This window comes from Bemisia tabaci, chromosome 3, assembly GCF_918797505.1.
Source record: "Bemisia tabaci chromosome 3, PGI_BMITA_v3".
Classification (NCBI taxonomy): domain Eukaryota; kingdom Metazoa; phylum Arthropoda; class Insecta; order Hemiptera; family Aleyrodidae; genus Bemisia; species Bemisia tabaci.
This window is the reverse complement of record NC_092795.1, coordinates 32734893-32752658: the sequence shown is the minus strand read 5'-3', so window position 1 is coordinate 32752658 and position 17766 is coordinate 32734893. Positions and strand designations below refer to the sequence as shown.

General features: G+C 33.6%; 1 protein-coding gene across 3 annotated transcripts in view; it reads right to left on the bottom strand.

The window, feature by feature from the left end:
- Window positions 1-17766, bottom strand: part of Dap160 (dynamin associated protein 160) — a 49466-nt gene that overhangs the window by 16527 nt on the left and 15173 nt on the right. For 2 of the 3 annotated variants that reach the window (XM_019061170.2, XM_019061171.2), the window contains exons 18-24: window positions 16823-16998; window positions 16233-16325; window positions 15342-15401; window positions 13673-13714; window positions 10751-10897; window positions 9963-10080; window positions 9216-9389 (exon numbers count right to left, since the gene is read on the bottom strand). In XM_019061170.2, coding sequence (XP_018916715.2) covers window positions 9216-9389; window positions 9963-10080; window positions 10751-10897; window positions 13673-13714; window positions 15342-15401; window positions 16233-16325; window positions 16823-16998 — 810 coding nt within the window. The remainder of the gene's footprint in view (window positions 1-9215; window positions 9390-9962; window positions 10081-10750; window positions 10898-13672; window positions 13715-15341; window positions 15402-16232; window positions 16326-16822; window positions 16999-17766) is intronic. The other variant, XM_019061172.2, reaches the window with a different exon arrangement.

Below are 17766 nucleotides of genomic sequence, written 5' to 3'. Positions count from 1 at the left end.
GCATGAATAATTACTCTAAAACTCGGAATAAAAATAATACAATATATTTAAAATGGCAATAATTTTCTGCGGAGAAAATAAACACAGATGGAGTAATATCATCTTAATCACAGATACAAGAGAAAACTTAGCCAACAAATTCAAGATCTGATAAATGACGGGGCATTAGAGAACGGTTCAAGAGGCATTACCGGTACCAGGTGTTGGGATGCCTCTGATTACTGGTTGATTAATTTACCAAATGCTCAAAGTTTGAATGATTTTTGAGTATGCCTACAGGTCTGATAAATTTTTACTAGCAAAGGTGAGTGATAAAAAATTAGAACATCATATGCTTTAATTAAATAAAAGCATTTTTAAAACAGTTTAGGCATAATATAGAGACAGACAATAAAGAAAATAATATTTAAAGATCAGAGAAGGAACAGAGATTTGTCTTTTAATTCTAGGGCCATTTAAGTTAAATAAAAAAAGAGAAAAAAAAGTATCTGATAAAAATAATTAAAAATAATAAGTTAATGAAAAAAATAAATAATTACTTAATTAAACAAATTACAAGAATACTAAATGTCATTTTTTCCAATATGCACTATTATTTTTTTTTCCTCAATACATACAATCTACATGTTCCACAAAAATGGTTTTCTTTTTGCTGATGAATTGATGCCTATGACGAAAAAACCACTTCAAGCACCAGGCTTGGTTGACTTTTAGTAAAGATTACATTTTTTCAATGGTCTTGACAAAAAGAACAAATTTATTTGAAACAACTAATAAAAAATTCACTAAAAGATGACTGAAAAGAATAAGTTTTTAAAAACTTGCTATAATATATTTGCGGCTTAAAATATTCAAAAGATATTGCACAAAAGCTACTTACAGAACTCTATAAAATTACATTATAAAATGAAACATTTTAAAGTACAAAATTAAATTCCTCACTGGAGTAAAGTTCACCTTTTGATGTCAAAGAAAGTATAAAATTGCAGTGCCGGAAACTCCCTCTGATAAAAAATAGAATCTTGTAAAAATTTTAATTTGAAAAAAGGGATCATTCAGAGTTGCTAGCAGTAATCAGTTTAAGTTTCCAGACGTTTCTAGAATTTTCCTTGCCGGGTCTGATATGATCCAGAAAGTATTTTTGTAGCTAAAATTGCAAAAAATTCTGAACTCCTTCACTTTAAAAAGGTTCTTGAAAAATTTCCCGATTCTTTCATGACCTGGAATTACTGGAAATTACTATTCTTCAGGCCACTGGCAAATCCGTAAATATTTTACCACTCTGATATTATGCCACATTTTAGGTACAGAGTTATTTTATGGGAGGTAATAAATATTTTTTGGGTATTTTTTGTTTAAGCATAGAAAAGCTACATTAGGTAGGGAAGTAATTTATAAAGAATGTTAAATTCATAAAGTTTTCGATAGGCACAGCGAAAAAGTATTCAGAAATGATGACCAGTTGACCGTTTTATCTCCACTCTAATTAAATGTATTAATCATGCTTCAGGCGAATAAACATTTTGCTGATCGGATATGTTACTGAGGCATATTTACAATAAAAAAACATAATAATATACAAAGAGTAGATCCAGTCTTTCTACCCAAGAACAATGTGACCTATTGACCTACTTGACTTTAATTTTCTCTCCTTTCACATCTTGGAGGGTCTTTTGAAATTGATCACTTCTACTTGAGAATAATTCCAGTTGTGATGTCACAGCGCAAAGTTTTTTTGCATTTCAGTAGACAGCTAAGCTTGAAATACTTGGCTAAACTTACCGCATTAATAAGAAGCAAAGGTGCTCAAATGATTTGATTGTAATTTGTAAGTATTTCTCACGAAAATTTACTGACTTTTAGGATCGATGATACTCTGATTTGCACTGGCATTTTCAACTGTTCGTTTTAATATTATCTCCTAAGTTCTTAGTTTTCTTTTCCAACATTTAACTTCTCAAAATCTTGGTCTTGTTGGTTGAGGAAACTTGCAGCACAGAAAAACATTAGACAGGGGGAGAAAATTCCAGTTCCTTCCAAAATATGGTTTTCTCTTACAAAAACTCACCAAACACAGATACTCTATTACTTGTACGGTGTTGTTATACTTTCACAGGCTAAACTTAGGTTGATTGAGGCCCCAATGACAAGAAAACAGGCGGCCATCTTTAATTACATCAGCTGAGGAGCAATAACATTTTGTTCTATTGTTATAACAATTATATACATTGAGAGGATATGAGTCCCCAAATATTGCACTCTTTGGGCATCCTACAATTCTATAAAGTTTGTTTCTACATTGAAGCTCTCCTAAAGGTGAAAAGCGTAAATCAAGACTTCGTATAAATACTTTGAAGGAATAACAATTGTCGATATCAAGCCCAATGTTCTCCAATTGGTAATGTAGAATCAATTTAATGATATTCATTTTATTGATGAAGAGGATAATGAATTTCTTTTGATTCCGGGTTGATTGATAAACTACCACAAGTTAACTAAGGAGGGGCACCTTCTAGTTATTTATGAGATTGAAACCAATTCAATAAACCATGGGACATTAATAATCACTAGATAACACATCATTTAATTGAGTAGATTTCACACTAACAATTTGAGAACAATCGACCTACAAAAAGGACTTGAAAAAAAACCCAAAAAATGATCTTTTGTACTAACTACTCGTACTTTCAATACTGAAAAATGTCCCACTGAACTTGAATAATTTTAAGGTAAAAAAGCTTGGGCTATACCTATAATTCACGCCTCTAATGAATTTTCTATGAGCTAAAAATATTTACAGTTGAGTTCTTGTCTTAAAAGTTAAAGAATTGGGCTATTGTAGCATTTAGCCACCTGGCCAATTCCCTATCCTACTCTTCTCGGGATCATCAAAAAATTTGTTTTGTTTCTTTAAGAAAGCATTAGCATTTATTTTATAAGAAAGGGAAAAGAAAGAAAAGCCTCAAAATCATGCAAAAGGTAGCTCCAGAAAAAAGCACAGACAATTTGAAAAGGGTATGTAAAAGGGCTTTAAGGCAAACAATGACTGAGGCTGACAAGTGATCCTTTCCCTCAACTACAAAACGTAGAACCGGGAAAATAAGTAGACATTATGAGAAGAGCAGCACAAGAGAAATTTCGGGAAATATGTAACAATGAAAAAAAGTGTGATAGGATCGAGACAAAAAATGCAAGTTTTACACTTTCATTTTGAATAAAATGTTGACAGAAAAAACGCATGTTCAGGAGCAGTGGGGTGCTGATTAACTTAGTTCTACATACGCACCTTGGTGGCTAGGAATTTCAAGAGAAACAATGAGAGCAGTCAAGATTTGAACTAAAGTAATGACAGTACCAAAATAGAACGGAAAGAGTGGATTTTGCATCGAAACAGACTTTTGACATTCGAAAGAGATGGATTCCCCTTATCCAGTTAATAGAACAGCATAGTAAATTCCTAGAAGAACAGACAACAACACTTTATGTAACTAATGTTCCAAGCAGAGTTTCAGAAAATTCACAACATCAACTTTGTTGAACCCATCAACAAATCTTGCCATTCCTTTCACAGTTTATCCCTTCAAAAGGACGCTGGCTCGGAAAGTTTCAGTATTTTATTTTAGCCTTGAACATCGCTATTTTTTCAAAGTTTTTTAAAAACGATTTTACTTTAAAAAAAGGAGGTGGTAACAAATTCATTTATAATTCTTCATAAATGACTTATTTCCGAGTTCTGCCTTCATCATACATTTTATTTGAAAGATTGCTTTTATCTGCAACAATTATGAAAGATGTTTGAGCAAATTTCAAAAGCGACCATGATATCTCTTTACAATATTAAAAGCAATTCATTTAGTTTTAATTTCTTTGTTTCTTAACAATCTTCATGGTACGATCTCTTTGGAATGGCATGGGAATAAAGACAAAGAGGGGAAGAAAATTATTGAAAATTTTCAGCAGATAAATGACAGTGAAATACTTGAATTGATCTTGAGTTTGGAGTGAAAAGATTTATTCACAGGGTCAACGAGTTTGATGAAGTGACAAACGACAAAAATTTGATACAGAAACAAGGTTCACTCTATGAGAAGTTGCGGCGAAGAAACAAATAGGTGCTTCCATCAGAGACTTGTGTGAGGGGGACCGGGACCAACTATTCCAAAATTAAAATTATTTTTTACACTCTTCTTAGAAGCAAATTGAAGCGGAGGGTTCAGTAATAACACTAAATGAAACAATTATAAGTGACGTCAAGTAGTTAGGAAAATAAATATACTCAACTCAATTTATTGTTTACGACTCAAAACTTGTCACTTTAGAAAATTTTTGGAGTCTGCTGTTACTATAATACCAGTGAATTCAGATTGGAACAATTAGGGTGAAATCCGATTCAATCCTGGTTGTAAATAGTTAAAAAAATGCAGTTTATTGATTTCTCTTACTACATGTCTCCACTATTCCAAGCTAGGGAATACTTCTGAATAATATTTATATAAAATGCTGTCCTCAAATTTACTGCGATGGAAATATTAATGTTTGATAAAAATTACGAATATTTTCTATTTGATCTTCACATATAGAGGATTAAATTTTGAGTAAAACTGCAAAATGATCAGAGAAAATATCATACAAGTCCTTTTGAACAATTTGTATTTCATTAGTAGAACTACAGCAAAATCTAAATGAATGTTCAAACCGTGTTTTTTTTCACTCTGCTTGATTGTCAAGCTCAATACTTATAAAACTCGTTTCTCATATCCGTAACTTCAACCGTGTTTCCATGATAATCTAAAATGTTTTGCCAACAAAAATATGTGCACTTTTTTATTTTTTAGCAAGCTTGTAAAAGATGCATTTATGAGGTATGATAACCAAACTTTTGCGACTTTGAATCTCAGGTCATTAAAAAAATAAAAGAGAGAAGGGGAGAGAGAGAGAGAAAAGAAAAGAAAAAAAAGAATAAATCACCACTACATCCTAAGAGGAGTGCAAAGAATAATAATTTGTAAAAAAAGAAATCACTAGTAGACAGTATACCAATTGTTAAACTGCACAATCCCGCATCTTGATTGTGAGGCTCCAAAATTTAAGTTTCTTCTGAATTTCTTCGAAAGGAAACAGTCAAACTTTATCAACTGAAACTATCATGGAATATTCTTTGACAGGGAAGTTACATTGCAGAAATTTTCACAGTTTTATCAATTGAGAGTAGAGATAAAAAAAAAAGAAAAAAGTTTGACCGAAAGTCTACAACATTCCACACCAAAATTAGAGGATTCTGAGGTCATTAAGGTGAAGTTACATCCCCTTTTAACCAGTGGAATATCCTTATAAAGAATTGACTAAATACAGAAAAAGAAAAAAGCAAAAGTAGTTGGTCCCCTAAAGTTATTTCTGTTGCTGTTCAAAAGAGAACATAGCTCTTTCCTCATGACCAGGTGATTCAGAATAGTTATTTTGCTGATAAATTCAGACATTATCATCCACCTAGAATCCAAAAAGTAGAGTACCATGATAGATAGAGTATGGACATCTCGCCCCTCCAGTTTCCATAGAGGTCCTTAGGACCCAAAAATGGCAGCGCTTTGTTTTGATTGTTGAGGATGGGAGGGAGGTCATTATCGACTTTTGACATTTATCACCCACCATATTTGCTGCCAACTTTACTACAAATATCCAAGATGACTTTTCTGGAGAAAAGCACACGATTAGCCGTAAAAGTATGTAAATACATTGTAATAATACATTTGAGTAAGTTCTTGTTACGATTTGCAAATTAAACTACATTTTAAGTCATTTTGTATTACATTTACTTGGAGCATTCGCCATTTTTGGGTCCTAAAAGCTCCAAGAAGCTCATAGAGGAGCCAATCGAAACTCATAGCCACAGGGAAATCAAGGTGCTTGACCAAAAATACTCCTCCCACCTATACAATTTTAAGCAATACTAGTAGCTTTTTGACTCAAACTTTTTTACTCTTCACATCCTTGGCTTCATTTTTTTTTTTCAAAGTTGTATCTGACAATCTACGATGCTAATTTTAACAACTTTTTTTCAGCAGGTATAGTTTCTGGATGAACCTGCCAGCATCAAATTTTGTGATGACCTGGGATTTTGTTATGATTGCAAAGCAGACCATTGAAACTGCAGAGAGTTTGTTAAAGGATGAGCCTTGTGTCAGTCTAGGAGGATGGACTGACGCCATTTTTCATTTTTAAACTGCACTCAAACACAGGCTCCAGCCTTGAATATTTAATTACATCACCCTGTAGGCAAGACACCGTCCAAAAACAAAAATTAAGTCCAATACAGTTTACTCTGCATTATTTTGAGGAAGTATTAGTAAAACGTAAAGTCCAAAGCTATTAAAAACCACACGTCCATGAGGCATGAGCAAAGTCCTTTCTTTCCTGAAGCAGTTTCATATTGAAACAAAAATAATGGTGCTACATTTCTAAGAAAAGAAAAAAATGTCTACGATCTAAAAAGAAGCTAACTAAGGAGACACAGGAGTTAGTTTAAATTTTTTAAATGCTCAGACAAAGAACAAGATGGCAGAAGGAGTTAGTGGTTGCCAGCACTGTTTCATACAAATTCACTGAGATATTCTAGAGCTGATTTTAGATCAAATGGCAAAAAATTATGGAATTCAAACATTCAGAAGCCAGAGATATTTGCCTGTAAGACTGCAATATTTTCTGTATGGTAGAAGCACAAAAAATATTCCATGCGGACTAAGGCTTGCCTTTTTGCATAATGTTTAGCCGGCGAAATATAATTCTCTCATGTATTTACTGAGAGACTTGACAAACAATTTTTATTGCTCTCATTTGTTGAATTTCAGTCGTGTTTTATCATTTCATCATTTCACATCATGTTCCATTACAACAGAAAGGGAGGGCTTGTAATTCATTCATCATACGATTGAAAGTCGAAAATAAGGTGAGCTTACCATAGACATAAACATCTCTGGTTCCAAATGGTACAAAATACACAAGTTTCAAACTCTGTGCCAAACATCCGTTTGTGAATAACTTATTGAATTTTCATTAAAATGTGCCAAGAGCCACTGAATTTATCCTCTGCTGCCTTTCCTTTACATTAAGTAGAAAGATCCTTCACATAATTTGAACTTTCCGAGATTACATGACTGAACTTTACTTGGAATATTAACTACAAGGTAGATTTGATGCAAGGGCAAAAGGATCAAGTTTAGAGGAAAAGAATGAAGTATTTTGGAAAACAAGGCGTTTGTCTCTTAGTCATTTAGGCTTTAAACTGATAAACATGATAACAGCTCATTTTTACTGGCTTCGTAAACTTTAATAACTATGAAGCTCTTGTCATCTCATGGTCCTTTCATTATTACTACTTTTTAATGGCACTGTTTTGATAGCTTACCAAAGACCTATAAAGCACCCTCACAACTATTAAACATACCCCTTATTGGCCAAAAAACTTGGTCCCTTCCGATAGCCTTAATCCAATTCTTCCCCGAAAAAAAAAGCCCATATTTGAATAATTTTGGAGACTCATAATGTTCATTGTAGCAGGAAAAAACCTCTAGAAATATGTTACTTTAGAGTTATACTCTGTAATACAATTTAAAGTAATATAATCACAGGAAAAGTAGGTACAATTCAAGTAAACATTAATGACGAATGATGGTCCATTTTCGAGTAGTTCTAAATATATGACATAACCTCCCCAAAGACAATAATCATAAGGTACTTTCCATTTAGAATTGTTTTTCTTATATGCTTTATTTTAAACTAACACTAAAAAACGAAAAAAGTTGACTGTTAATAAACCTACTATTCTAGATGTACTGAAAAATTGATCAGCTTACTTGATACACATACTTGATGGGCATGGATTATTGCTGAACCAACAACATCTCTAACAGAGTTAAACAAAGGACTGATCAGGAATCACTTGGTCTAACCATTAAATCATAAAACGGCAATTCTGGCTACCTCACCAGCAGTGAACACGATTTAGTAAAGATAAGTTTTCGCAGTTTGCTGTGCCATTATTGAAGCAACCTTACCAAGATGAACTGAAAATGATTACAGTCCGCCAATCATTGAACACTGACATTCATAGTGAATGCGATCAGTCATTACCAAGCAGAAGGAATCTGTAGACTCTCTTTCGAAAAACCGTGTTCTTACACGAGTCATAGAATGGGCTTAACATTGTTTAAAACTCAACTTGTTGATGGAGCTCTCCCACTTAAAGCTATCAATAAGAGGTAAAATGAAGCAAAAAAAAAAAAGAATAAAATGGAATGAATTTAAGCTAACATGCAGAGAGCTGTTACAAGAAAAAATGCTGCTGATCGCTGAACTGAACTAAATATATATATTTCTAAACATTAATTTCAAGAGCTAACTTTTCAGAATTGAGAAAGATAGAAAGTCTTTTGAGGACATTCTCTCTCTATTTTTTATGCAAAATTTGGGTATAATGTTCAGTTCAATAGCTTATGATTTTAATAGATTAATATATATTTTAACAATAGATTTAATAGAGATTCTAATAGATTATTGCTTTCATTGAATGCAGAGAAATTCATTTTTTAAACGTAAAATTTGGGTATAATGGGTAGAACTTGCATCAAGCACATTGGTAGTTGTCTTTTTTGCACTGCCTGTCCATCAATTTGCCTTTTCTGTGCTTAGTGCTGATACTGATTGTAGGCAGTACTACTATACAAAGCAGTCTCGTGTTACTATACAAAACGACAGAGTTGTACTCAGAGGATGCAGATTGGCTACCTGCTCAAACAATTACACGTTCAATGCTAAGACAGTCATAATGCCCATTTTATTACTATTCTAGTTGGGCAAAACCATTCAGAGTGACTGGCGTTTTTAGCAGCATGTTTTTATCACACTGTTGCGCAATAGAGGTGCTGTCTGGGGGTCCTCCACAAAATTAACGGTAGAGTAATAAGTACTTAACAAATAGAAAGCACTGAAGTTACAGCACACTTGGCCGAAACTATGGTTGAGACGGTTGAAATTATGCTGTTCCTGCGTGTTCCTGATACAGTAGGAACAATGGTGCTAAGGCACATCAGCAGGGAACGTATAAAGAGTCAGAAATTACCAACACACCAGATCCATGTTCTACACAGTTCAAAAAGCAGCATTATTTCTTAACGCTCATGAGCACAGCCATGAAAAAGAAACTGACTTGGGCTACTTACAGAGAGCTTCTAGGTAGTTGCTTGGGAAGAGTCCAACTTTCCCGTTCAATTCGCCTTTCCACCAGGCTTGCTCGTCTTTACTGATAATTGTGATCACATCGTCTTTCTTAAAGCTTACTTCGTCATCGTTTAATGCACTGTAGTCGAAGAGGGCAATGAACTTATCACCAACCGCTGCACAAACAAAAATTAAGAGGTAATGGAAAATTCCTTCTTGAATTTTGATGAGGATTCTGGTCAAGGATTTAATGCACTCCCTTCCACAGAAGACTAATCATCAAAATTGCAGTTTTTGTACTAGGTATGATAATTTTTTATGGTTAAAATTCACTGTAGAGGAAATTAAATTTAAGAAGGAAGTCTGAGGAATTATGAGCATCTCTTTTAGTCATACTGAATGGACTGAACTCCGTGAAACTATCTTAAAATCATGATAGCTTTTTCCTCAGATTCGTGGTTTTTTTGCTCAAACTTTGAAAAAAGACTCAATTATTAGAATTCTGGGGTGTTAAAAGAGTCAAATTATGCAGAATTAGCTCCTGTGTGAAGTTATGGAGTAATCTCATTTATTAAGTACCCTTTTTCCAGACTCCATTACATTTTAGGTCAAAAAACATTATCCAAAAGTATTAGGACATTTTGAATAAAAGAAGCATTGTGAGAGAGCTTAAACTTTGGGGAAAAGTTTTTGCATTAAAAAAATTAATAAATAAAATTAAAAAAGAGATGAGTAAATTAAAGAGATACCTTTGACTTCAGGGGTGCGTTCCTCAGATTTTGAGACGGAGCCTTTTCTCCCTCCTTCACCTAATATTTTGACATACGAGGCAGGGAACCATCCAATCTGGCGCTTTTTGCCTTTGGCCTAAAAAATAAAAAATGTATGAATTGAAAAAGAAGCTATGATGACAGCTTTTCATTTTGCTTGCCTTATTTTGTGCATATGAAGGTCCAAAGTGTTCTTTTTCACCCTTCACCTGATTACTATTTCATATCCCTCCTCTAGAGAACTGCCAAGCAGCCTGAAATATTTTCAGAACTGTGATTCTACACATCCAAAGGTGGGAGAGTAATACCATTTTTTGATGCAAAAAAATAAAAAAAAAACCGCACATGAGAATTTTAAGCTAAACTTAGGAGGTACTGGATTATATACACAGGTTAGTCAGCCTTTGATGACAATCAAATTATTTATTTTGATAAAACTAATTAAACACTGCGATAGAAATTGAAAGATAAAGAGAAGCGATAAAAAAAATCCGTTATTCAAAATTGAAAGTAAAATTTAATATGTATTAATTAATAGTGAAATAAAGTGGAGTATGAACAAATTATTTTTGATTTACAACTTTAAAGTGTTTCTTTCATTGGACATAAAAAATAGACTTCCAGAATGAAAGAGGAAACATTTACATTTTAAGACTCAAAAGTTGTTGAAAAGTTCGTCAAAAATTAAATGCTTTTCTGTGAAATGACATAAATTACACAGAATTTTGGTTGAGTGTACATAAAAAGAGAAGGCTCAAGATACTGACCTGTCTTTCTCCTTCCCACCAACCGGTAGTAGTCTTTTTTCGGATCATGATAAATTCACCTCGCTGGAGGCTCAGCTGTTCGGCACTGGTCGCTTGATAAGGCGCTATGACAGTTGCTATTTCCGGTTTTTTACCAGCTTTTGTTTTCTGCAAAAAATTTTCATTATTAGTCATTTGCTGAAGACTCTAGTTTTCAAACGGAGAAATACCCAATCAAGATATTACTTTTCATTTGGAAAATCAATTTCCAGGTTAAGAGTGAAAATTAGCTAGTACTCTTGAAATATGAATGATAACGAAAACAAAGAGGCAATACTGCATCATAAATTTAAAGAAAAGTAAAAAATAATTCAATTTCAAAAAAATAAAAATAATCAGTTTTTTCCGGTTTGGTTTAACACTTCAAAGTGTGTTCAAGGTTTTTTGTGCCAAAGTTTTTGTAGAAGACTCTTCTCTATCATTCGCTCGATTTTGAGTTGCTCAGTGTCAAGTTTCCTTGTTCAACAAACATCACAAATTAATGAAAAAGTTAATAAAAACTCCCTTCATATTATATTCAAAAACCTGTACCAAGACTCTCCAAGTCTCTGTCTGTGTTTTGCCCACCAGGTTGGTCAGCAAGAATAATGATTTTGTAAAATTGATTGATCTCACGAGAAGATCAACTTAATCATTGCTTGATAGCATGATTGTTTGCAGGTCATTTTCACATTCATTCAATACCTGGACGTTTGAATGAAATTAGTAACAAAAAAAAAATAAATGCAAGTGACGATTATTATTTTTCAACAGTTTCTGTAAAAGAACTAAGAGATGAGTTGTGGAAACTACGAGAAATTTAGAATGAAGAGGCTAAATACAAAGTAAATAGTGGACTATACATCAGATACGGTGCAATTGCAGCAAAGTGAATGTTTGGCTACAAGCATTTCCGAAAACTATGGAGCCTGAACATGCAAAGATCAACTTAGATAATTAATTAGAAAACTATCCTCGAGACAAAGAGGGAGAATTTTGTGATGAATAAATTTATCCTACTCTCTTGATATCTTCATATTTTAATGATATTCACAATTGAAGAGACTGAGATGGATGACATTACTTATAAAAATGATTTCAATAACTTTTCATCACTCAAATTAGTGCGAAACTCTTTATAGGTCAAAGACGACAAAGAATCTAAACGTGAGGTAATGTCACTGATTTTTTGCTATAATTTATGTATTTGAGGAGAAGCTAATGGACACTATTTTTGGAATCTGTACAGGTTTTTTTAAACTTATAATGGTGTTTATTCGTTTTGCTGTTAATGAATAAGAAAACAGGAAAGATTGTGGAGCGTCGAAATTTAAATTGTATTTTATGGTTTTAATCATCAAACAGTAAATTGGGAAATTCTAGTGCAGGATCTTCCGATATGTACATGATGCATTCTGGCTAAACCCTTCTAACCTACTTGCCCATTTTTATATACGTAATATTATGACAAATCAGACTTCAACAAAAGAGCTGACTTAAGAGACCACTTTGTTTGACTGAAATACAAAGAGTGTTCAGCATACTAAAATTCCACTGCCCCTCTCTATAATATGAGAACGGCTTGACTTGAAAGCCACGTAATTCAATTGCGGAGTTTCAAAATTTCTCTTCCTGTTCTACCTTTTGATGAGAGAACAAGCTGACTTTGTTGCTTGAAATTCTAACAGGAGGGAAATCATGGTATTCGAGAAATTATTTTGATTAATGTTCCAATTGAAAAATGAAGTATGACTGAAAGTGTGAGACCTTGCTGGCTGAGAGAAAAAAAAGAGAGCACAAGGTTGAAGAGGAGCAGAATACAGTATAAGCAAAAATGCGGCTTTCTATGGCTTATAAAGCTCTACAGATGCTTTTCAAAGCTGAAATGCTGAATGAAAGCAAAAAAATAAAAACTACTGCAAGTTAGGTATTAGAATATGAAATAACTCTTAGAAAGTTATTGTGAATGAAACCTGGTTAATTAGGTTAGCGGAAGTACTTCTGCGTCCAGAGAACATTTCAACAATAGCATTAATTGTTATTTTATTTATTGTACTAAGCACTTAAATACTTGTTAGCACCAATTTTAGTAAAGCATCCAAAATTTCTGGCTACAAAGTAGTCACAAAAAGCATTTAAATCATAGAAGCCATTAAGCTGCCCATGGTGATTGTAATTTCTTTCACTTAACTCGTTGAAGCTCAGCTACTAATTCGAGATACTACAAAAATAATGGATTCAATTTTAGATAAATTCGAAAAGTATAACAGTTGGTTTTGCAATTTTTTTTCTAATATCCCAGTCTTGCACCTGCATGAACTTTACCTCCATTTAACATTTTGGTTGATCACAATCACAAAGCAGTAAATAATCTTACTCTTGTTAGTATGCTAGAGAGCGATGTAATCGCGCAACTTAAAATACTGATGCATAACTTAAAACATCATTTTTCATCAAATGAAAATGGCTAATATTTGTCCTCATTCAATAAACTTTGTCTGAATCTTTACAATAAAATCATAAGCATTTATTCATCATATGAGGCGGTGATATAGCTGCCCTTTCAACAATACTTCATTCCTAACGCTTCCCCTTACGTGTTAACCATCACTTGCGTCTAGCAGTGCTGTCTGTATCTTCTTGCCTACTCCCTCCTCATTTCCTTGTCATGCTTTGTACCCTCCTTGTTCCTAGGAATTAACAAACATTCCCTTAAGAATCCAAAACATTCCATGAAGTGAATCATCTTAAAATTAGATGAAGGACTGGAGAAGAGTGTTCTCACGCCCGAAGCTCCTGGCAAAGAAAAAATATCAAATCTACACTAGCTTCACGAAGTTCTAGAAGATCAGATGCTGTACAGGAGACCTTATTGAAAGAAAATAAATTTGAACTGCTGTTTACCTTTTCCTCTGTTTCGCTTTCTTCCGTAGCACTCCCTTCGACCTTCGGTTTGATGTTCAAACATTGAGTTGGAGATGAACCAGACGTGTCGAGAAAAAGGAAGAGCATGAATTCACAAGACAAAAGACCAACATAAAAAGAAAGGGAGAGGGGGTGTAAATGAGTGAACAAAAACAACTCAAACCACTATGAAGCAAACATGGACTTTGGTTAAACTTAGAGCAAGCATTCCGATGGCAGTCCCTTGAAGCCCCTTGGTTAAAACGTTGAAGAGTTGGCATACAACAGGTCTTTTTTCCCTTGTCATAACTGATGAGTCATTTAGATAAAGAGTTTAATGAGGTAACTCGATGAAAAAAACTTTTACCATAAACTGTCATTCATCAGTCATTTTCAGGTAAAAAAAGTAATTTGACGTTCCCCGTAATGCATGTTTCCTACGTTATTATGTCTTTTGATGGAGAAATTTGTTCCTTCTAAAAACGTGATGCCAACACAACAATAGATAATGTTTGTATGATGATGGAGTGAAATATCAGCATTGGTAAAATTTTCATCTAAATTGCATCTTTGAGTCTAAGTTTAGATTAAGTATCTATCATCTGTGTTCATGCTACATTTTTTTCGCGATTTAATCAACGTTTTTTGACCCAAACAAAAAATGAGTTCTTCTTTCTGTCTCTTTCATTTTTAATCCATTTTACGCCTTTTTAGAGTTGAAAATGAGCAGGTGGCTTTAACATTTAAGAGAATGAGGCACTTGAAAGTTGATGTTTTAAATAATGTTCACGTTCACTACATAATTATATATTAATGTGCATAAGTTATAAATAATAGTAAAGACCATATTTCTACAGATACACTTGCTATGTAATTATCGAGATTGTTTAAGCTGACTGATTTACAATAACTCAAATAAAAAATGCATTGCATGATCTGAGATCAGGCTAGGACATTTTTTGGTGATTTTTTGAAATGCCATACTTGCCTAATTCGTTCTCTCTCATAATGAAAAAAGAAAAAAACTGATTGTTTCAGTTCAGTGTTCGTAAAATGAGAAAAAATGAAGTGACAGCGAAGGAGGGGAAAAAAGCTTTGATCTCAAATGAGCCAAAAAATGAAAATCGCTTTTTGATAATTGTGGATAAAAAATAAGACTATCATTAGAAGAAAAGGTTGAGACATTTTTTTTTAACAAGCGACGGAGAAACGTTCTTTGTCATGAGAAAATATTACCAGCAAACTTGTTGTATGCATAGCATTTTTCGTGGAAATTTTATTATTCAATCTTTCAAAATGTATATGATCCTGTGTTCTCATGCTACAATACTACATGCTACTTCTTCTGCTTTTTTATTAATATTCATCTTGATGATAAAACATGAATTGCAATGGAATTTTATTTCAGAGGTGTCAATGCGGAATTTGGTAGCATCATATCCAGTGGTGTTCAAAAGATCTGTGATTTCAACCTTCATTGGAGGGAGGCAAGCTTCCCATTACTGTGTATCACCTGAGGTACTGAAATATGCAAAAAAAGAGAGCCACACAGGAGACGTGACATTGAACCAAACATGAGTCTAACAAGCGAGTGAGAGGCTACGTCAAACGGTGCTCATTATTCAACAATTACCAAAGGGAAAAGCACATGGCTGAAAAATATTCTCACCTGACTAGAGGCAAATGCAGAGAAATCAGGTGTGACTGCTCTACTGCTTCCACCGGTTTTCTGAAAATTCAAAATAAAATCAAGTCATTTGAAAATGTTGTTATAGTTGAAAATTTAACTGCAAAATAATGAGTTGATGAAGTAATTTTTTTATTAAATCATTCAAATGCATTGATTGTTCCGAGCATTCAGTTATTTGTCAATCTTTTTCCATGGTGACAACAGGAAGAAAACTGATTCTATGGTGCAAAAAATTAAGGTAGTCGTAAAAGGAGTTTGAGTTAAATGCTCGTTATTCACAGGTATGAACAAGATAGTTAGTATAGCGGCAAAATCTAAAATGAGCAAATACATAGCATTGTAGCAAAGTGTTGTTGATTAAGTACTACACTACAATTGAGATGTACATTTTTGTTTTTCCACTATCGATGTTAAAATTAGAATATTCAAAACATTCCATTTTCAAATTGTTTAACTTTCTCAAGGTAAACGTGAAACTGTGCACGAATAATTTATCACTTATATTTTTACATATAAATACGAATTTATTTTTAATTTGCTCAAAAATAAACAGAAGGCTGTTTCTTTAGACACGGAATTGCGTCCATATTTTGACAAAATCTGAGGATACAGCTTTCTAGCTTAGGAAATCAACTGGGTAGAACATTTTTATCAGCTGTAATAATGTGTTTTTATTTCTTTTCATGTTCTTTCCACACATTTTTAGTAACAAATGTTGTCTACTACTTGAATTTTACTATCTGTTTCGTTCACGTACGACTTTTCATCTAAAAATGTAACCTCACTTATTAGTAAAATCGAAACAATTGACATGCCTAGATACTTATTTGACCTTTAAAAGATGAGGTCACTGCCTGGATAAAATTTTACCTGAGGTTCAAGTTGTGAGAGGATTGGTGGGGTTGTTGTTGGTGCTGCTGAGTAACTGTCTGGCATTGGTGAGCTTGATGTGACAGGTTTCACCTGAAAACGCAGAGAACAACAGTTATGCAACTTGTCCCATTTTAATGAGACACTCAATACATGAATAATAAATTGAGATAGGAGGCTAACATTCTTTAAAAGAGAAAACTTTCATCCAATTCACATTAAAAATTACACCGACCTTAGAGAATACTTGCTTCTTACAATTCACCAGTTCAGTGTACTTGCCGTAAAAATTGAGCTGAATTTTTTTCCTATCTTCTCATGATGAAATGGATTAAAATACAGATGATATATCAAAAGTAAGGTCTCTAACAATTCAATATTAGAGAAAAGGCTATGCAATTGCGCTGGGAAAAAGTTGACAACAGTGCCTTACAACCTCCCTTACAAAACGTCCCTTGGAAGTATCGATCTGAGAGCTTGTGGACGGATCAGAAATTCACTTGGATAGGTATCATAGTAGTATCTTCACAAATTTACTTCTAATAAAATTGAAAAAGATTGCAAAGATTGATGAACGGCCTGGACATTACCTCAGGTGGGGCTTCGTATTTCTGAACATAGTTGGATGGGAAAATTCCCGTGCGGTCATCAATGGTGCCAGTCCACCAGTCTCCCTCCTTCTTTGTCACTAGAATAATCTCGTCTTGATTAAAGCTTAAGTCGCCGACTTCCACTGACTGATATGGATAAACGGCAATATAATATTCTGAAATGAGAAAACACTTGACTGTAGCACAAGTTTGTTGACAGAAATTCCACGACTTTATTGTTCAAGATTACAAACTTTATATGTTTTGTATGTTTTGCAAGATAAACATTTTTGAAATTCATCTTGTAAACTTGACTGTTTGACGCATTGACTTTCCGCTTTGAAGCACAATAGTGTTACCAGACTGTAGCGCAACAATAAATCGAAATTCTCTTAACTTTAAAGTCACCTATCAATATAATTATTGTGGGATGCTAAAAATTGAATAAGTCAGCATTTATAATATACACCGCTAGAAATTAGCAACTTATTTCTATTTCTTCATTGACTAACGGCTCTGAGTGCTGCGCTGCGCTATTTCTGAACCAATGCTGGGGCTTGAGGCTATCAATTGTCATTAATTTTCAGATACATTGACAATTCTATGATAGACTGCATAGACTCAGTAGTGTGACAAATTTAAACTTTTTTTGTAAGATGATTCATTGCTTTGTTTTGAATTTTTCATCCAACCAAATAAATGGCTTCCATTCATGACTTGAAAAATACTACATAATAGATCCAAAAGTTAAAAAATGGCCTCCGGCCAACTTATGCTTGGCACGAGGGCCGGCATATGAGGGGCTTCACCCCCCATCATGGTGCGAGGATCGCACAATACTTTCTTGCTGAAGCCAGCGTAAACACTTTTACTGGGATATTCAGAAAAATACTGCCAATTTCACAGAATCATAAAGTTTGATTGGAATTTTAATCGAGCGATAA